The sequence below is a fragment of the Natator depressus genome, chromosome 3 (genome assembly GCF_965152275.1).
Source record: "Natator depressus isolate rNatDep1 chromosome 3, rNatDep2.hap1, whole genome shotgun sequence".
NCBI lineage: Eukaryota > Metazoa > Chordata > Testudines > Cheloniidae > Natator > Natator depressus.
The window spans coordinates 91,529,566-91,551,963 of record NC_134236.1 but is presented as its reverse complement, the minus strand read 5'-3'; the positions used below and the strand labels follow the sequence as shown (position 1 = coordinate 91,551,963).

General features: G+C 41.6%; 1 protein-coding gene across 2 annotated transcripts in view; it reads right to left on the bottom strand.

Moving 5' to 3' along the window:
- Positions 1 to 8,652: 8,652 nt before the first annotated feature.
- The window catches only part of SLC35F1 (solute carrier family 35 member F1), a 375,908-nt gene continuing 362,162 nt past the window's right edge, over positions 8,653 to 22,398 (bottom strand). For both annotated transcript variants that reach the window (XM_074948302.1, XM_074948303.1), the window contains exon 8: positions 8,653 to 12,960. In XM_074948302.1, coding sequence (XP_074804403.1) covers positions 12,736 to 12,960 — 225 coding nt within the window. In that variant the 3' untranslated portion in view covers positions 8,653 to 12,735. The remainder of the gene's footprint in view (positions 12,961 to 22,398) is intronic.

The window sequence follows — 22,398 nt, the reverse complement described above, 5'->3', positions numbered from 1 at the left end:
CTGTGATCCAGCCCTCTAACAATTAGGTTTCTGGCACCTCACTTCCTTGACTATCAGGTAGCTGCTTTTTTAGAGTTGCCTGGTTTTCTTTCCTAACACCCACATTACCTTCCTCTACTCAGCCAATGACACTGGCTAAGACCGTCTTCTTTGTCCACGTCACTGACCACATCACACCACTCACGGCCTCTTTTGAATCGCTAAACTGGCTCCTTTTGCTTGACTTCCTCAAGTTCAAACTACTTGCTTTCACTTCAAGGCCCTTGACAATGCTGCCTTTCCTTACTTTTCCACTGATAGCACTTTATTCTCTGCTGCCTCCATTTTACTAATGTGGCCCGCCTGATCCACTTACTTGAAACTTCTCATGCAAATGGTTTTTAGTCTTGTGTATGTTTGTACAGCACCCAGAAAAATGGGCCCCCAGTCCTGACATGGCAGTATCAGTAATCACAGTACTGCACTTATGTACCAGGGACAGGCCAGCACATAGGCCGCAAATGAGGGGATTTGCAACTGATTCCAGCTTCAGAAGTGGGGCAATCAGAAGCTATGTGGAGCACTGTGGGCTGCTGCAGGGCAGGATGTAAAAGGGAGTTTGAGACACTAATACAGGTGTCTAGCCCAAGGTCCAGTGTGCTTCAACAGCTGCCAGGGGAACTACAAGTTGTGGACTACAAATGGCGGCATGCTGGGAGAACTCCCTGGTTCCTGCCAGAAAGGAAGGCCCCTCTGCCCCTCCCAGCAGGAAGTTTCAGCACTGGCTGAAGCTGGGAGCAGGAGGCAGGCAAGCAGAGTGGAGGCTGCTGGACTGTAATCCTGTTCAGTGTTTCTTTACAGGTAGGACAAAAAGGGTTTCAAGAGCACCCTGTGAGGGGTTTAAATGACACTACAGGAGAACACTGGCTTCTTTGTTTGGGGGTTAGTTATTGTGGGAGTTAGGACGTGGTTGTAAGGGGGTTGTTTGCAAAGTATATCCCATATGTAGAGCCATCAGAAGCACAGGTGGAAAGGGGAAACAACTGAATCAATGCTCTGTGAATCACATGGATACAGAGATGGAGCTTTCCTAGTGCAGGGTTGAAAAGTCCCACAACTCCGCCATCCCTTCAAAAAAAAAAAAAAAACCACCTGCTACTTTGAGACTTTACCTTCCTGTCCCTCTTTCCCTTGGCCTACTGCCAGCCAAATAAAACTCAGGTCAGAAAGAGAACATTAAACATGGAGCCTGGGAATTACCTATTCCGCAAAATGTTAACATGACCAGGTGCAGTTTCATACATTTTTGAAGATTTTAAAACATTTTCAAACAAAAAAAATGTAGGTAACAAAAGTAAGCCTGCCTATACTATCTGGAACTCTAAACTAGAATAAAATGCCACTTTCAAATCCCCATACAACCCAACCATAGGATCCCAAACACTCTCACTAATTTCCCATCAAATTATTTTAAAAAGAAAAGTCAATAAGCCACCCTCAATATCATAAAACAAACACTAACCCAAACAGATTATCCCTTCCCCTGTAAGCAGGAACACCTCTCTCATTCACAGTCAACATAATCTCTTCAGGGCTGCCCTACAGAATATATTCCCTGCATCTCCTATCTAAAAATCAAAGGTTTATATTTAGTGGCAAGGAATTCAGCACTGGAGTCAGTTTGGGGGGATTCATTTTAAAAAAAATATTTATTTATTTATTAATCCCTTTTTTGGGCTGAAAACTCTTGCTTTTAATATATATTTATGTAAGCACCCAAAGAGACAAGCATTATATACAGTCAAAGAGTACTGTGTGAAGGACTGGAATTACAGTGAGAGAGGTCCAGTTCAGGAGAAGTCTGAAGCAATTATAGGACAATGTGTCAAAGACTAGGTACATTAGCTCAGTAAGAGCTAGAGGGAATAACATTATGATGTGAAAGGGCAGGTAACGTTACAATGTCATTAGAAGCTGATGGGAATTATGTTACAATATGAATAAAAGTCTCCACTTTATGAGGTTAATAGAAGTAAATGGAAATTACATTATGACGTGAAGGAGACCTGTTACCTTACAATGTCAGAAGCAGAATCAAAGAAAATTGCAACGAAGAAGAACATGCCCCTTACTACATCTATAGAAGTTAAGGCAAAATGTGTTTTCTTTCATTCAAGCTTAATCCTGTTGAGGGCAATCAGCACCTCATGTCTATGAACCTCAGCACCTTGCAGGCTGTAACTTTGCCTGAAAAGTTTGGGGACAACTCCCTTCCCCACATATTATAAGGTCCCAATTCCATGGGGCTGCTAGGTTCCCACTAGCCTCTCTCTCACCTATCTCTGAAACAACCCACATCCTCTCTTCCCTACACCATGAACTCCCCTCATCACTTCTCTTCCTCTCCTCCCTGACACTCTTCTGCCATTTCCCCTTTTTCCTCCCAGAATCCCCTAATTCTCTCATCTTCCTCTCCCAAGCCCATACTCTTCTCCTTCATTCCCTGAAAGACCCCACCTCACCCATTTCTCCCCCAGCGTCCTGCTTCTTCCAATATCCCTCTACCAGCAAGATGTCACAGAAACCTAGACCCACTCTGTCCCCAAGATACCACTTATCACTCCAATTACTGCTCTCTTCTTCCCAAGGTCCCCAATTATCCCTCTCCCTGATTTCCCAGCTCTCCCAGTCAAGTCTCTGGCTCCCTCTCCCTACCCCCCAGCTCTCCCCTCTTCTGTCCCCAAGGTCCCACTCTTGTTGCTCCCTTCGCAAGGCAGCTGCATGCCCCCAGCTCTCCTTTGCACATATTCACAAGGTTCCCCTTGTCCTCTCACAGGCTCCCCCTCCCCAAGAATTCCCCTAGGATGGCCCCAGTTTCCAAGAGGCCATGCAGATCTCTCCTTCCCCCGCCTCAGGTTCCCCTTCTCCCCTTGCCCCCATGCCTGCTCCTCCACCCACAGGGTTCCTATCCCCAGACCAAGTGCCTCCTCCAGGTGTCCCCTCCCAAGGAGCAAACGCCCAAGGCACCCTAGGCTGTCTGCTAAAAGGGAGGAGAAGCTGCTGCTGCTGGGTGGGCAGCCAGTGGCTTTAACTCCTGCCTCCCCTGCTCTCAAGCCCTGTGAGCCAGGAGGGGAGAGGCCCTGGCAAGACAGAGAGAGGCACAGGCCAGCTGTGGAGAGAATCTCTCTGCAGGTTCCTGCAGGCCCAGGGAGGCTCCTACTCAGCTGGCCTGGGACTGGGGCATTGCTTCCTGAGCACCCACTTCCCAGAGCAGCAGCCCCAGCTTAATATCTGTTCTTTCTGGTCCATCCCTACCCTCCTAATTTGGCCAAAACCAGTGGGAAGAGGGAAAGACATTGTTGTCCCCCCGAAGCTGAAAGCTGGGGGAGGGAGAAATGCCCTCTTTCTATCTCCCTTATAATTGGGCCTATGTAGCTCCCCCCACTCCCCATCTACTGGCCCAGTATGAGGTTGTTCAAGCTAGGGTAAGGCTGCCTTGTGGGCAGAGGGGACTTTGTATCAAACAACCCCCTTACAACCACGTCCTAACTCCCACAATAACTAACCCCCAAACAAAGAAGCCAGTGTTCTCCTGTGGTGTCATTTAAACCCCTCACAGGGTGCTCTTGAAACCCTTTTTGTCCTACCTGTAAAGAAACACTGAACAGGATTACAGTCCAGCAGCCTCCACTCTGCTTGCCTGCCTCCTGCTCCCAGCTTCAGCCAGTGCTGAAACTTCCTGCTGGGAGGGGCAGAGGGGCCTTCCTTTCTGGCAGGAACCAGGGAGTTCTCCCAGCATGCCGCCATTTGTAGTCCACAACTTGTAGTTCCCCTGGCAGCTGTTGAAGCACACTGGACCTTGGGCTAGACACCTGTATTAGTGTCTCAAACTCCCTTTTACATCCTGCCCTGCAGCAGCCCACAGTGCTCCACATAGCTTCTGATTGCCCCACTTCTGAAGCTGGAATCAGTTGCAAATCCCCTCATTTGCGGCCTATGTGCTGGCCTGTCCCTGGTACATAAGTGCAGTACTGTGATTACTGATACTGCCATGTCAGGACTGGGGGCCCATTTTTCTGGGTGCTGTACAAACATACACAAGACTAAAAACCATTTGCATGAGAAGTTTCAAGTAAGTGGATCAGGCGGGCCACATTAGTAAAATGGAGGCAGCAGAGAATAAAGTGCTATCAGTGGAAAAGTAAGGAAAGGCAGCATTGTCAAGGGCCTTGAAGTGAAAGCAAGTAGTTTGAACTTGAGGAAGTCAAGCAAAAGGAGCCAGTTTAGCGATTCAAAAGAGGCCGTGAGTGGTGTGATGTGGTCAGTGACGTGGACAAAGAAGACGGTCTTAGCCAGTGTCATTGGCTGAGTAGAGGAAGGTAATGTGGGTGTTAGGAAAGAAAACCAGGCAACTCTAAAAAAGCAGCTACCTGATAGTCAAAGAAGTGAGGTGCCAGAAACCTAATTGTTAGAGGGCTGGATCACAGCCTTCTGGTTTATATAAAGCCATATTTCCTTTTGTTACATGCTGTATGCAACGTAAACCTCAGGAATAAAACTAGAGAGAGAAAAGTTGTTCATTGAAAGATTTTTTGTGTGTGCCTTTGTTGGCTGGGGTGCCCGGGCCACTCGCATACCTGTTGTCCCATCACCAGTGTGAGCCCCGAATTGGAACATATGTCTGCCAACATGTCTAGGTCACTATGTCAAAGCAAGTAGCTTTGCTCTTTCAAGGCACCTCATCAGCTTGACCAGTAATTGAATCCTAAATGCAGAGTAAAGTGTGGTAAATCTGAATTTTAACATAGACTTAACTGACTAAAGTTGTCATCCTGTTTTGTGAGGCTTCTGTCAATTTTAATGAAAAAGAAAAGAGGAGTAGTCTTGGGGACATGCAAGAGTGATGAAATCCATCCAACCAGTTACATGTATGTGTGACAGATCTATTTAGCTTCTAAAAATCTATTTAATGCCAAAAACTACATTAGAGAATTCAAACAAAAGCTCATGGGGAGCCATGTAATGAGACTACTTTGATTATTCTTGTGATTAGTCCATTTCCCCTTCCCCCTCAGGACTTTCATTTAGAAAAGTAGTCATTTTAAGAGTATGCACATTTGGATTGCTAGTTTGCTGTGCAACTGGCAAGAGGCCAGCCTTCTGCGAAACTTGATGGTATCCGAGGAAACAACTAGCTGAGTTAAATATGTGCAGTCCAGCATGATTTTGATCCAGTGCCATAGATTTCCAGAAATTCTACATGTATAATATCCAGTCCCATCTACTATCAGGTTAATTATTCTGCATGTGAAGTGTCTCTAATATAATGTCATGATCCCACAGATCGGTGGTTCTCAAACTGTGGGTTGGGAACCCAAAGTGGGTAGCGACTCTATTTTAACTGGGACACTAGAGCTGGTATTAGACTTCCTGGGGCCGAAGTGAAGCCAGAGCCTCACCACCCAGGGCTGAAGCTGAAGCCCGAGGACTTCAGCTTTGTCACCCCCCCGTGCTGGGCAACTGGGATCAGGCTTTGGCTTTGGGCCCCCCTGCTCTGGGCAGTGGGGCTCGGGCTTTGGCCCCCCCCCCCACCTGGTGCATCAGGGCTCAGGAGAGCTTAAGCTTTGGTCCCCCTCTTGGGGTCATGTAGTAATTTTTGTTGTCAGAAGGGGGTCGCTGTGCAATGAAGTTTGAGAACCCCTGCCATAGATCTTGAAGCTGAATACACAGGGTTCCCACTCAGCCGTTAGCTTCCATGTTCACACCCAGCAGCTTGCTACTAATCAACCAACCAGGAGAGACCATGTAACCTGAAGTAAGATCAGGAAGGGCTTCCCTGGGCCTGATTGGAGGAACACCATGAAGTCTGATTGGTCAGGACTTCCTATTTAAACCCCATGAGACTCTGCCCAACTGGGTTTCACTGGGTTGCTACATTGGACCCTGCTTTCCTCTCTGATGCCAGAACCCTGCCATGCTACTCATCCTTGCCCCCGGTCTCTGAATGTGGCTCTGACCCTTGCCCTGAATCCTGACTATGATTCTGGCTTCAACCACTAGACCTGTTCACCTATGTCCTGACCCTGACACACTGTAATTAAATTACTTACGACTTTAGTGCTCAGTGATCTTGTAGACTCAAGTAGATGTCCATTACCCCCAACCCCCTCTATTTTGGCAAGGGCTTGAGTAGAAGTCAATGTGTTATCCATGGAAAATCCAGTACTTTGTCCCTGACAGGTGTATACATCCTTCAAATGAAGGATAGAAAATGGCCTTGTATTGACATTGACAGCAGCATGACATTTATATTAAAATTGCATGAGCCTACTCTGACTAAGAATGTGGGGAATAAAAAGCAATATTTTTAATAAATATATTTGACAGTTAAGTATTAATTGATGTTGGTAGCAATAGACAATTGCCTGTGGGACACTGCACATAATCAGTAGCCACTAAAATGTTGACTGTAACTCAAGGTTGTGAAGTGAAATCATAAAATACACTATTCTGAGAAAATGACATGAACATTTTTTGAATCTAAAAAATGTTAGCCTATACACAAAGGGCCAGATTCTGAGCTCATTTATGCTAGGGGAAATCCAGAGTAATGCCATACTATTTTTTTTTTTCATTTAGAAACTAACTTTAAGGGAATACTGTTAAGATGAGAAAAAAAGTAAATAAAGTATTTAAAAGAAAATGATAGCACTACCGTAGCCTATTAAAACGGGATGCATTTTAAAAATGCGATTAAAAATGAGAATGCATTTCAAAAATGGGCCTGATTCTTTACTTCTTTCAATTTCGCCCAGATTTTGGCTCCTGTTCTGACTACTTGACACCACTGGGGATTCCCCATTATGTGAGGAGAATCTCCAGGGGACATAAAGCAGCCATAGCATCTATGCTTCTCCTTTCCTAGCCTCTGGCCTACGGAATGGCTCCAGGGGAAGAGGGCATGGCTAGAATGCCTCTATACGCTAGCTATCCCACACTGCTGGTATGAACCTCTTGGGGCTATGGGCTGTTTTATCTTATGCCAGAGACTGTACTCATCCCCAAAAAGCTCCAGGAGCCACAAAGGCATCATAAAGTTTTCTCTACCTGCCCTCAGCTCCCCAATCTGATCTTGTGCCAAGCACAGGTTGGCTGGACCAAAGAATTTGGACCTTGCACGGTCACTTTATAATTGTATAAACTGCATTGAAAGTGGGTGTAAAACATGACCATTCTGCTTTGTTAGCATTTTATACCCATTTTGCACTCACTATCCACAGTTATAAATAGCTACGCGATGTAGAGGAGAATCAACCCTCTTAGTTACTTTTTTGCATTTCTTTAAGCTTAAACAGTGAAACTAGGGTGGTCTACTTAGTTGCCCTTTCTATTTGCAGATAATATCACTTCCTGATTCTCATGCATTGGCACCTTTCTATGAAGCAGTTGGCTTTGGATTTCTGCCATTGTAGGGTACTGTTGAAATAAAAACAAAACAAACAAACAATAATTACTTGTTTTCCCTGAGAAAAGTGATACTAATGAAAATGTTTCCTGTCATTAGGTTTTGACTAAATTTTTAAATAAAACATTATATATGTTACTTAATAGTGTTCCTTTCATACTGAAGCATGTGTGATATCATTCATGTGAAAATACTTCCAAGTAAACAATTATTTATAGAGTAATTCCAAGCAATCGCTATTATTAGGATTCATACAGGCAGAGGTCAAGTTCCAGCCAGAAAGAGAAGAGAGATTTTTAATGCGGTGGATGCAGGGATATGCAGGAGTGGAGGAAAATATATAGCAATTATTAGCACAATCAAACCACACACACTTACCCATTACTTAAAGACACGATAAAATGCACAAATTTACACTTGCTAATCTGGCACTGAATAAAAGCATGCATTAGCCCAGAATCTCTGGCTTTATGATCTGTGGAACTCCATCCATCTGCAATTGGGCTGATGTGAGAAGAGGGTGTGAAATGGCATCAGGTTACCAGTTTCTAGCCATTTGCATTCCCAGCACAGTGGCAGGAGATGGCGGGAATCTGGTGGTGGATTTTCTTACAGGAATGCCATGCAAATAAAACTGGGCAGACACACATCCTGACAAGTATCCTTGAATGCTTTGAGTGCACACTCTAGGGTTTCTTCTCTTCCTTCTTCCCAGTCTTCTCTGAAGAATCTCCAGTATTATCTTCCCCCCTCTGCCTGAGGCTCCCTCCCCCAACCCAGTCTCTTTTCCCCTCTGATGTCTAATTTCCTTCACCTTTTTTCCTTCTCCCCATCTCAGTAGCCTTCCTGGAACATGGCTGCAGTATAGAAACTGGAAGCAGAGCACCAAAGAAGGAAGCCAGGAGAGATGGCTGCAGCTGCCTAGCAACAGAAGCACCAGGGGCCCCTGACACAGGAATAATACTGCTCCTAATGAATTCCGGATAGTTATAAGTGATTTCATGAAGATCGCTAAAGTCAGGCTTGTGTAGACATGGCTGTGTAGCAAAGATATGCTGCCTACACTTGAAAATCATCCAGGGATTTTAATTTTAGAGTGCCTCCTGCTAAATATTCATATTTCAAGAAAGTCATGTCAGGTTATTTCACAGGCAAGGAACCAGGCAAAGAAACTAATAACCCTGTTTCATAAAGCATTTATTTTTTATTTGAAAACATTATACAGGCATTACATTGCCACAGCCAGTCCATATAGGAGCATGCAAATATCAAAACAGAGAAAGGTTTGTTCAGCTTAGTGCAGGAGTTTGGGGATGGAGTGTTTTTGTTTGATTGGTTTTGGTTCACATTTCCATTTGCAGTGCCAAAATTAGTGTGCTTAATTATGACATTTAACAATAAAATCCTACCCATGGGGTAAAATTTATATTTGTAACTAGCTTGGGAATACTAATTTTTTTTTAAAAGGGAAAGAAAACAATACTACACACTTGTCAAAATGTTAATAGCACAAGTTAGCAATATCTAAACTATACATTGAAACTTTTCCATATGACACAGTGGTGCAAAATTTTCAATTGCTTTGTCTATTGTTGTGTATTTTAAAAGTTTATAGCTGGAAAAAAAGACAAGTTCTGACTCCCAGTGCAGGTCTCCATCCAGTAGCAGAAAATTACATCAGCCTTGCTAAGGACCCCTCACCGCCAATGGGTAGCAGAGCTTCAGTTTGTTCAAGAAAAAGATATACACAGAGCTGGTGAAGTCCTAATTCAACCAGTAGAGTTGCTGCCAGTCGGATAGCTGAACCTTGCTGGTGTCCACTGAGGTCTGGAATTGCAGGAAATTAAACATCTAGAAATAATAGTTTTCCCTGCTGGACCTCAGCTTTCATTCAACAGCGTATTTGTAAAGCTATACTACTCTTTTCCTTTGAGGTCCATCCATTATTGGCAAATTGGAACAATTCAACACATCCTCTTTAGCTGGAGACAAAAAAACAAAATAAAAATAAAAATAAAAAAAATCAACCCCATACTAAATTATCCCAATACCATGAATCTCTTCATGTGCAAGAACACACAGGATGGTTGTTGAGTGCACAGTGCATATGTGAACAGTTGCAATTTATTTCCATACAATTAAGTCATTTAAGATATCCCATAACAATTGTTTCAGATGGCACCTCTTAGCCATCAGTTGATTTCAAACCCTTATATGCATAAACTCCTGGGTCAGTGAGCTGACCTGGATATGCCTTCGATCCAGTTGTTCCTAGTAAGACTTTAATAAACATCTACAAATTATTGTAATAAAAATGAGAGAAGAGAGAGAAAAAGACTAAAAACATTTGGCTTAGAAAATAAATACTAAGAATGAAGTAAACCAAAATAATTATGCAAAATGAAGGAATGTAAACATGAAACAAACATGCACACATACACTCCCAGTCTTCAGAGGTCTCAAGACTAACATGGGAATAATGAGCAGAGAAAGGTATTTAATTGGTATAAAAGGTAGCAAAAAGACTGGGAGATGACAGGTGCCCACCAATGCTCTTTAGGGTACCTGAGAGAACAATGACAGTTGTAACGAGAACATATTGCAGGGGCTTGAACTGTACAGTGACTACACAAAGCCCATGCACCAGTTAAGCCCTGATTTGAGGACTTCAGTGGTTCCTTGGTCTTGTGCTGGCCCTCTGCACAAGGATGAATTGACGGGTCACCTACGTCCCACTTAAAACCTATTTTGAGGTCTTAACTGGGAATGGAGAGGTCAAACAAACAGAGATGAATGTGAAAAATCTCGGTGTCACCAACTCTTGTAATTTTAGAGTGTGAATCTCACTATATTTGCAGTTTCTCTTAAAGCCCCAGATCCTGGAGTCATATTATACGAAAACCTCAGCTTTTTTTTTTTTCTTCTTCTTTTTAAGGTTTCCAGCCCTTATGGTTGCAGGGGAAAGCCTGAAAACATGACCACTAAAAGCTCCCAACCAGAAGCAAAATAAAAAGAACCCAACTTTTTTTTTTTAAATCTCATGATTTCTGAATGTGTGTGTGTGTGTGTGGGAGGGGGGGGGTTGACAATATTACAATCCCCTCTTTTTCAACTGCAGTGGGATCATAGAAGGCAGCATAATCATGATGAGACAGACTGTGTCTCTCTTCCTCATCAACAGGAAGAACAAGATTAAACAGATAGTCAGTAATTTATTAGCATATTGGCACGTCGCCATTTTTATACTTGTATGCAAACTTCCCTCAGGCTGCTTCAGAGAAGTCCTTTTTATAGCTTTGCAGAACAAGACTATAAGACAATTGTTACTTCAGCAGAAATCCATCCTGCTTGGTTGATTTGCCTGGCCTTTTCCAATCTCAAGAGTGTACAGTTTCTTTTTCTCATAGAAATAGGTGAGTTGTATTTTTTTTTACAGAAAGCCCTACATTTTCATTTAAAACTGACTTCTTCAGAGTAATGTCATTCAACTAAAATACATTTCATATGCCCACCAGCAGAAAATGCAGCAATTTACCACAGCCTTGCTGCAAACCCTGTTTTCCAATACAATGAATATATAAAAGCTATTATAATAGTATGTCCTACTTCCTTGGCTCCTTCTTTCTGAAGATCTTAAAGCACTTTAAAAAAAATTTAATCCTGTGAGGAGGTAAAAATACTCCTGTGAGGGAGGTAAAGAATTACTATCCCTGTATATACAGATTAGGAAACTAAGCCACACAGAGGTTAAATGACATGTCTAAGATCACACAAGAGGTCTGTGGCAGATCTGTGAATAAAACTGAGCTCTCTTGAATCTCTATCCTGTCCTTTAAACACAAGACTATCCTTCCTTTCCTTAATTTTAAGAGGAAAATGGACTGATGATGTATGAAGCAATGACTTTTGTCTTTCACTGTGCTCTTAAAAGGGCAAAAAAAAAATCAAGACAGGTTACAGATTTGCAGTATTCTGCTTCAGATTCCATAGAAGTGTTTTAAATGCTCCACATTTCTGATGAGTTTCCTGCAGCAGAAGTACAGTGGTAGAGCACACCCTTATTTTAGAGGGACTGTCACATTCCCTGGTGAATATCAGAACACTGCTAAATTCTTCTACTTTTGTAGATAAATGAAAAATAATTGGCTACACCTCTCTGGCATGAATACCATCATGCTGCTGCAGTACCACCAGCAGATGGGTCGGTCTTATTCTTAATATTCATGAGTTCACTACATTATCATACTAATATTTATGATTGTGGCACAAGAAGGTTCTGATGAAAAATTTACATATTTCCAGATTAGCATGGTTCGGAAAAGGAAGTCAAAGCCTCCTGTACCACAGGACTGAGAGAACTGGAATAGCAGAAGGCTCCTGAATATGCACTGAGCATTGAAAATAAATGCTCTGGTCTGACTGATATATCATTACCAATGAGAGCTACAATATCTAGGAAAATAGAAAATGAAAATTTGTTACAGATTTAATTTTAAAAGTAAGAAATGTGTTCTGTTTTGTTTCTGCAGGTTAGACAGAGCTACAGAAATGTAATTCCCGCGTCACCTGGTACAGAACCTCAGCCACCAGGAAATCCGCCATGAAACATAAAAAGGTCAATGCTTCAGTAATTCACTTCTGTAAAATATAGAAAGGCTAAAATGCTCATTTTACACCTATTCCTAGAATAGAGACTGATATTGTAAATTGTCCCTCCCCTGCACTCATAGCAGAGATTACATATAAGGTGGGCTACCAGATAGATAGTACAGCTGAACTCATTAATCCTTTCTCCCAAAAGATCCAGGTGCTACCAAAAATGCATCAGGGTGTAGCTACCAGAAGTATCCCACTTATTTGTGCAAAACAAATACATTTTAAAAAGAGAGAAAATAACAGTGACTGTACAAGTGGACTTGCTGTAAAAATGTGGCTTTTCCACAACTCTGTGTGGCCTTGGCAAAGTATCACACAATAGGTGCAAAAATACCCTTTTGATTTCTGTGTAATTTCAGCTTGCATTTTGAATATCTTCACAGGTAGTTTGATAGTGAGCGATTCACATAGAGCATTCTGTTGAGGCCAGCATAGTACTAAATAAGGGACTGGCACCTCTTCGCAATGTACACCCAGTGACAATTAGTTTCTAACTTTTACAGGCTTTCCCTATTTGCTACCTTGAAGCTCACCTCTGTAACCGTACCCAGTAAATACCTTTCTCTATGTACAATACAGGGATCATGGATATACAAACTCTACTGAAATCATCAGTGGGAGACAAGTGCCTGGGATTAGGCAACTCTGACATGAGGTTCCTCTTCTGTCTCCTGGCTTAGACTGGTATACGTTACTGAAGGTTCCAGCTGTCCGGTTGCTGGCAAGTCTACAACAGGTCCTGAAGGGTTTCGAAACTGCTTGTACACCCGTGGATCCTGGGCTACGTACGTGGAGGTGGAGGCGTACAGCACCAGCCCAACAAGGATAGTAAAGAATGACAGCAGATAAAGTCCTGAAAACTAAACATAAATAAGGGTTAAGTCATTAGAAAGTTGCACTGCTTATTTGTGCTCACGAGGGCTAGTGGAAAATTGCAGGCACAGATCCTTGTTTTTATATGCACAGCATAGAGCACTGTTAGTCATTCCTTGTTTCACTGTAGATTTTGAGGAGATACTCTTGCTGGAAGTTTGTTTCCATTACTCGTGCCTCCTATTTTATCAAAAATATGAGTGCAATTCTCCTATGGCCCTAGCAATAGGTAAATATGAGACTGTTAACTGGAACTCAGAAGATCTGGGTTTTGTTCTCAGCTCTGACACTTATCGGCTTTATGACTTTGCCCAAGTCACTTCCCCTCTCTGGAGTTCAGTTTCTCCCTCCACAAAATAGGGATAATGCTATTTACCAATATTTGTAAAATGTTTTGAGATCTATGGATGAAAGGTGCAGTTCAAGTCTGAGGTTTTATTGTTTTCAAACCATGTGTCTTTAAAGTATAACACACACAGTCGGTGCTATATAAATAGCAATGATATCATAAATTTTAAAAAGCATTTAAAAAGTACCCTTAGAAAATATATTTTTAGGTTCTTTTGACATTTACTTAACCATATATTGGTGCCTGGTGGTACATCAGTTTTTATTCACCTGGATGAAAGCCCAAGGTAGTTCACTTGCAGCAATAAATATTTTGTGTGTAAGCTGAATTCAGAAAGCAGATAATAGGGCTGCACATGCTTTAATGTGATTTCAGAAAAGTCAGGGATTATAGCTTTAAGAAGCCCTGGGCTGGCTTCAAAAGGTTGGAATGTACACACAGAAGATCAGATGTTTATCCAAAGCTTGAGTCTGCATAATCTGATAGGCAATTTCACAAGACCAGACCTTCTTTTGAGTTTTCTGATATATCCTGCTTCAGGTTGGGCTGGAAATATCACACAAATAGACTTTCTGGCAATATTTCAGCACTTGTAGGTGAGGTAGAGGCAGGAACCAGAAGTCCATAGGAATTAGAAATAAAGTATTTGATCCTTAGTCCCCTGTAAGGTCACTGTATGCTGCTGGAACAGCACAAAGTGACCTTAAAGCGGCCCTAAAGGGGCAGCTGAGAATTTCCTTAGCAACGGAAGAACGTTTTGATGGTGGAAAGGTGGCATAAACAGCTTTATGTTGTTTGCTTCTCCCACATCAGCAGAAGGAGTGTGAATTATACCGGAGCCGGAGCACAATGTACTCCGCTAATTTCCAGCCAGTGGAATGGTCCCTAGTGGGCCATTCTAATTGGCATAAGTCAGAGCAACCATGTGGCCACTCCAGCTTATCTAGGATCAAAAGAGAAGTAAATGGGGCTTAAAGTCACCTTTACGCTCATCCTAAGCTGTACCAACCATGAACCCAATAAAGGAAGAAAAATTAACTTTCAGAATCTTTAAACAGTACGCTTGTAGAAATGGGCAAAGATGTGAGGTGAGGGTACATGCACACCCCTAATCAACTTCCCTACTGGGAAGCCCCCTCTCACAAAGCAATCAAAAGTGATCTGAATTCAAGACTCACCAGAGGACAAACCGCATGGCGCAACTTGGTAGGTCAAAGGACATAGAACTGATTTTGTATTTAGCAAGAGTTCTAAAAGTGCAAGTGTTCAGCTGTGGTCAGGAATACAAGAATGAATGAAAATGCCAACAGCTAACTACAATCGTGTAACCAATTATGGGCTACCTTCTGAACAAAAGGGAGACACAAATCTGTTCTCTAATCCTAGCTGATTATGGAACTTTGACAGGTGCCAAATGTGTTTCTCTTGGTTCATTTAGATTCAGTGCTAGAAGGCCAGACTGAGTTAAATTATTCACGCAAGAGCTTCAGCAGTTCTGCCCCACTTCTTTATGCTTGTAAGGAAATAATTTTGTCAAATACAAGTTTTCTTTAAAGGTGCTAACTTTTTCCTGTTATTAATTTGCTATCACAGCACGGAGCTACACAGCTTGTGTCCAACATTTCTGCTTGTGGTTAATCCTACTGCATTTGGCATTTTTCAGAAATAGCCCCTTTGAGGGCTTTTGAAAATGCTAGAAGCATAACCCCGATGATAAGTCTGTATCTGCTTTCATTTTCCACAGTGAGAGTGTAACAAATACACTTCAGAAGGGAATGCACCATAATGGGGAAAGTTTAAAGCATGTCAGAAGGACTGTAGATGGAAAGAAGGCAGGGCTCTGCTTTTCGTCAGTCATTAATTGCTTTTTTCCAAGCATGTCACCAGGTCTTCACGTGTCATCTGGCAGTGTGATCTGATGTAATCACCCAGCCAAAAACACAATGCAGAATGCGAGAGCAAATCTGCTGAAAGATTCCTTCCATGAGTCACAAGCCTGCAAGGAGTGGTTGGGCAGAGATCTCCCCCCTGCGGTAATTAAACCCCAAGTCAATCGATCCAATGTCTTTTTCCTCTCTGTTTCATTTTAATTTTCACTCCCTATGGACACCTCAGTTCTCTCCTTTTCTCCTCATACATTAATTCTGGCACCTCTTGGCTGTAGTAGAGGGTCTGCTTTTCAGTGGACCCTTCTGTCTACAAATAAGCCCAAACTAAAACCCCAGGCACAAACTTTCCAATAACCATCCAGACTTCAGGAGTTTTACTTTGGGTTGGCAGTTGAATTTCATTTCTGTTGCTGCAAGCTAAGTCAAGACACCCCTGAGCACCAGAAACTGAAGAAGGGAAGCAGTGGGGAGGACAGACCTGCATGCCCCGAACCCCATATTCTGCAAGGGCCTATAAGTCCCCTACCCACTGCCAAATGCCTGGCTCCTTCACTGAGTTGCCAGGACAATTGCCAGTCACAGGGATAGTGGGGAAAAGCAGCTCAGGGAGCAACAGCATCATACAGCTTCAGCAGCCTTAAAAAAATGGAGCTGAGCACAAAACTGTTTTGGGGTGAGAACCCACACCGAGAACTCATCCCTACACTATGGAAGCTGTGGGGTACAGATATCCAGGAGTAAGCAGGGAGAGACAAAGAGGACGAGGGGAGAGGTGACAGAGAGAGAGAAGACAGCCAGGGGTGGAGACAGGAAAGGAAAGGTAACAAGGGAAAGGGGAGAGAACAGGGAATTTTGAAAATTACATAATATTTACAAAAATAAAGCCTATTTTGACTGCATCCCTCTCCCCACTTTCACACTGTTGTCTGGGGACAGGATGAGGGGAAAAAACTAACAAGATGTGCCTCTCCTTCTCTGGATACTTTGTTTATATGCGGTTATCCTCTCCCCCTGCCCTTTGTCTGCTTTTGTCATTTGAAAATGGTAAGCTCTTCGGGGCCAGGGTTATCTCTGAGGCTATGTTTACACTGCACCACAGCACAGACTATAGGGGTATGAATTGCAGAGCATACCAAGTGTTGCGCACTAACTTCCTCATGAGGACACTGCGGGTGCAAACTAAAAGGTACCTCATTCAGGTTAACACAGTCTTGTTGAAAGAGGATTATGTTAACATGAACTAGGTACCTTTTAGGGTCACACCAGCAGTGCCGACACGGGACAGTTAGCCCTCAACACTTTGGTGTGCGCTGCAATTCAGAGCCCTGTAGCCCACACTGTGGCAGAGCGTACAAAGCTCTGAATGTCTAGATTACTTGGTGCAATTAGGCGTTACAACAACAAAATATAACAATAATCTTTAACACGTTCCTAGTTGGAAACAAGAAGTTACAGGCTGGAGCTGCATTTGTTTATTTTCTCTCTTTTCTATCATAATCACTTTCTTAGAAGTTTAGTCTCTGGCTCTCTGCAGTGCTAAGGTGGTAAAAGTAGTTAATAGCATTGCTGGAGTTTCAGCCTATTTCATTCAATGGAGATAAAGCATATATATATAGCAGGCCAGTGAGGGAGAGCAGTCATTGATTATCAGATAGTTTTTCCAGCAGCTTTTGGGTCTCATCCAAAGCCCATTGAAATCAATGGGAATCTTTCCATTGATTTCATGGGCTTTGAAATCAGCACTCTGAAGAGATTAAGACATACTATGTTAACCAAATGAAAATTGACTACAAATGCTATTCACTGTACAGAGTTTGTTAGATTCCCCAAATGAAATTTTTTTGTTTTACTGAAACTTGTATTCATTGAAGTGCTCTACTGCTGTATCTGCGTAAGGAATTTTTATCTTGACCCGCAAACCTCATTCCCTTTAGATTCAGTATTAATAGACAGTAAAAGAAACAACTTCAAAAATAGCTGTTCCATAAACTACTCTAAGAAATGGAGTTTGCATCACTTTGTATTGCTACCCTGCATATAACTGAACTACTGGACTGTAAGTTCTCATAGGTTATGTAATTCCTCTTTTTGGGTGAACCATTGCTTGAAAAAGATATTGCTCTTCATTTTTCTAACTTATCTCTCTTTTTCTACAGTCAGATATGACTCAGAAGCCCAGCAAAAAATATAAAAATTAGGGCTGTTGATTAATCACAGTTAACTCGCACAATTAACTCAAAAAAAATTAATCACACAGTTAAACAATAGAATACCCATTGAAATTTATTAAATATTTGTGGATGTTTGCTGCATTTTCAAATATATTGATTTCTATTACAACACAGAATACAAACTGTACAGTGCTCACTTTAGATTATTATTTTTGATTACAAATATTTGCACGGTAAAAATGATAAACAAAAGAAATAGTATTTTTCAAGTCACCTCCAACAAGTACTGTAGTGCAATCTTTTTTATCGTGAAAGTGTAACTTACACATGTCGATTTTTTTTGTTACATAACTGCACTCAAAAACAACGTAAAACTTTAAAGCCTACAAGTCCACGCAGTCTTACTTCTTGTTCAACCAATCGCTAAGACAAACAAGTTTGTTTAAATTTACAGGAGATACTGTTTCTTATTTACAATGTCATGTGAAAGTGAGAACAGGCGTTTGGATGACACTTTTGTAGCCGCTGTTGCAAGGTATTTATGTGCCAGATATGCTAAAAATTCTTATGCCCCTTCATGCTTTGGCCACCATTCCAGATGACATGCTTCCATGCTGATGATCCTCATTCAAAAAAATAATGTGTTAATTACATTTGTGACTGAACTCCTTGGGGGGAGAATTGTATGTCTCCTGTTCTGTTTTACCCGCATTTCATGTTATAGCAGTCTTGGATGATGACCCAGCACATGTTCGTTTTAAGAACACTTTCATAGCAGATTTGACAAAACACAAAGAAGGTACCAATGTGAGATTTCTAAAAATAGGTACAGCACTCGACCCAAGGTTTAAGAATCTGAAGTGCCATCCAAAAGTTGAGAGGGATGAGGTATGGAGCATGCTTTCAGAAATCTTAAAAGAGCAACACTCCCATGCGGTAACTACAGAACCTGAACCACCAAAAAAAAAATCAACCTTCTGCTGGTGGCATCTAACTAGGATGATGAAAATGAACATGCGTCAGTCCACTCTGCTTTGGATCATTATCCATGTCCTCTGGAATGGTGGTTGAAGAATGTCCATATGAATCTTTAGCGTATCTGGCATGTAAATATCTTGCAACGCCGACTACAAGTGCCATGTGAATGCCTGTTCTCACTTTCAGGTGACATTGCAATCCAGAAGCGGGCAGCATTATCTCCTGCAAATTGGAACCAAACTTGTTTGTCTGAGTCATTGGCTGAACAAGGAGTAGGACCGAGTGGACTTGTAGGCTCTAAAGTTTTACGTTGTTTTATTTTTGAATGCAGTTATTTTTTTGTACATAATTCTACATTTGTAAGTTCAACTTTTATGATAAAGAGATTGCACTACAGTACTTGTATTAGGTGAACTGAAAAATACTATTTCTTTTGTTTTTTACAGTGCAAATATTTGTAATAAAAATAAATATAAAGTGAGCACTTTACATTCTGTGTTGTAATTGAAATCAATTTATTTGAAAATGTAGAATAGATCCAAAAATATTTAAATACATGGTATTCTATTATTGTTTAACAGCATGATTAATTGTGCAATTAATCACAATTATTTTTAATCGTGTGATTAATCACAATTAGTTTTTTAAATGATGTGATTAATCACGATTAATTTTTGTAATCGCTTGACAGACCTAATAAAAATACTCTAGACTTGTAGATTTCACTGAGACCCATTTCCATCCATACTAAACAGGATAAAAATGGAACATTAAAAATGGAATATGGCAAAAAATTCTGTAGTTCTAGTTAGTTAAATATTTATACGTGGAACCCCCCCAGAACCTTGGCAACTGGACACCTGACAGCAATGAACACAAAATTCACCCAAATTAATATAACCAGTGGCAACATCATCTCATGGAGAGGAAGGATGATCTCCCATAGTTCTTGGATGATCTAAGTCACTTAATCTCTCTGTGCCTCAGTTCCTCATTAGTAAAACATGTAAGTAAAAAATACTTACCTTCTCCCACCATCTGTCTGCCTTCTCTGTTTGGATTGCAAGGTCTATGGAGCAGGGACGGCCTCTTAATGTGTGTTTGTATAGGATCTAGCACAGTGTGGCCCTGTTCTAAGTTGGGCCCTTTTAGGAGCTATTGTTTATTTAGGAGGTAAATAAACATGAACAACAATTAAGTCAGGGAAGCAACTAAGCCTTGCCCTGCCTTCTGGAACTTCCTAAATCTGGGTTTTAATGGGCAAGAGGGAGCGAGTTAGAAAGGAGGAATCTCTCTCTACCGAGAACACCCTGCCACTGATCCTGCAATGTTCAAGCAGAAGAACAGCAAGTGATCCAGTCATTTGTAACTGCAGTGATGGGCCAGCAAGAGGGAGACAATCCCTCAGATAGTTAGCTCTTTAATCAAATTATTTGTTTTAAGCAGGTGCCTCACAACTGGCATTCTGCCCTTCCACAGGGAAGCATTAGCAATCTCTGTCTATAATGAGCTCAAAACTTCTCTGCTGTCCTTGACCAGTGCAAAGATCTATCTCAGTGGTGGTGGACCACAATTTCCCTTGAACAGTGGTTCTCATCTCATTTTTCATACTGCCCGCCCCCTTCCAAATGTGAGAAGAACCGGGGGGGCAGGACCCCTAGGCTGAGAACACTTGCCTTAGTTGACCTAAGACCACACTTAACAAAAAACAGAATGAAACTCAGCAAGAGAAGGTCGTATATTTATAATCTCCAGCCCTGATACTGAATCCACAGCACTGGCCAAATCAGTCAGGAGAAGCTAGCTGTTTTTCAGTGCAGTAGATGGAAATTTCCTTACAGTGAGAAAAGGAACTCTGAAACAGAGCCAAAGCCAGCTGGAATCACCACGCTGCCTATTTTTGCTAGGGGGACCTTTGCTGATACTATGGCAGATAAATGATGGAGGATTAAAATGAACTTCTCTGTGTATTCTCATAGATAGGTCAGAACCCTCCGTGGGGTTAATGGTAATTACATGGATGAGGGTAGCACCTAGAGATCTCAACCAAGCCAGGCTCCATCCATTATGCTGGGAGCTACATATACACACATGAAAAAGAGACAGTTCCTGTCCTGAACAATTGATTTCCAGCCTGAATTGGAGCTGTAAATGCCGTAATGTAGTCAGGCTGAATGAATGCTTCATGTTGCTCAGTATTGATCACTTCTACCAATTAATGAGCAGTGCTGGTGGGTTTCTAAGGACTCTCATCCAGACTTCTTTAATCTGAAAAAGGATGACAGGCACAGCATGGGCCTTGATGACATAAAGACATGGAAACATAGAGATATCCTGCTGGATCTGATAAGGATGCAGAGATCTCTTCTATAGAGAAAGAAACTAAATACCACTGTTATAGTTACCTTCCTACTCTCATCATCATAATGAACATTTATGACATTCCCCAAAACATGTGAACTAGTCAGCACTAAATCAGTCTATACATCACAGCCTGATAGCTGCGCTTGACAGCAGTTACTTGAGGATCTATCTAAATCTCAGCCTAATCCAAGCCCTCAGTGTAGATTACTTGATGTTACTGAAATTTGCAAAATATTAGAAAGCCATAAAGATTACTTCTCCTCACCTTATTCAGTACCTGCAGTGAAAATAAAAACTATACAACTAACACTTTTAAATTTTTGATTTATAAAAAGTGTATTTTATGTGCTTGTCACACTGAAGATAATCATACAAAACAAGGCCTAGATAACATCTATGACATGACATGCTCGGAATATGCATACTGAATATGAATACTGATTTTGAGTGGCTGGATGTTTCTGCTATATATCCTAGGGATGTTCCATAGGTAATTGATGCCAGAATACATTCACCCAGTCAGGGTTAGTGGAAAAGATAACATCATATGATTTAGCTGCATGACCAGGGGTTCTAGGCAATAGTTCTGATGTGTGGTTACTATAGGCTCCTGCCAGGACACTGGTGAAGCACTATGATCTCTAGTTATGGGTGGAAATGAACGTTCCTAAAAACTCTGTGAAAGTCTGTTCTTGCAATATATCTTTCCCATCTGGATCCATGAAACTAGACATTTTGTGGAAAAGCCTGATAGTGCAAGTTTTCCAAATTAACTGAGGTTTGGATAAAAGCATCTGAAGTTCTGGGTGCTTATCCAGAATGAACCTCTAAACCTTTCAAAGTTTGTTCTTATCCCCACTTGATATCCTTGTGCCTTAAAACAGTGTTTCTCAACCCTTTTGATACCAGGGGTCAGCTTGCAAACTTCCTAAACTGTGTCAGGGAGATCTCAGGGACTGGCGCTGGTCCAAACAGATCAGTCACTGAGGAACACTGCCTCAAAATAATCCAGTTGAGAAACTGGGTGCAAAGGCGGGTTCTTGCCGAGGAGCAAATAGTGCTTTGGATTTCATCTTTCCTGAATAACTACAAAGAAAGTAGATGAAAATAAAAGGAAAAACTATTAAAAGGAGGAAAATACATTTCTGGGTCTGACGAGAACAAGTCATTCTGCATACATCATGAAGTTAGAAGGGAAATCAGAACAAAAGGAAATAAAAGTGTGTTTGCAGTGCAGCTAAGGGGAATTTCTGCTCCAAGAGGGAATTTGCAGACAAGTGCTTCTGCCTGTTACTGCTGAACAGAGCCACACTGTTGCTGGCACTGGGGCAAAAAAATAGCATAAATGACAAAGACAGACAGATGTGCTTCTGCAGAAAAGCCCACACAAACAAAGAAACTCAGTGATTTTCTAATTTTGGTTTTGCACTAAAACATCATGATAATGATCATCACCATTATTTTTTATGGTTATGAAAATGCAAATTCTCTTTTATCCAGCCCATTGAACTGGAAATAACCTGCAAGAGCAGTGCAGATTTTTCCGATGGGGTTCTCCAATTACAATTTCATTTCATAAGAATAGCGGCAGTCTAAGCCTCTTAGGGACTAATATGAAACATCAGACTACCAGTTGATGGCAACCTAACTGTGTTTCTGAAGTCTTGAGATGAG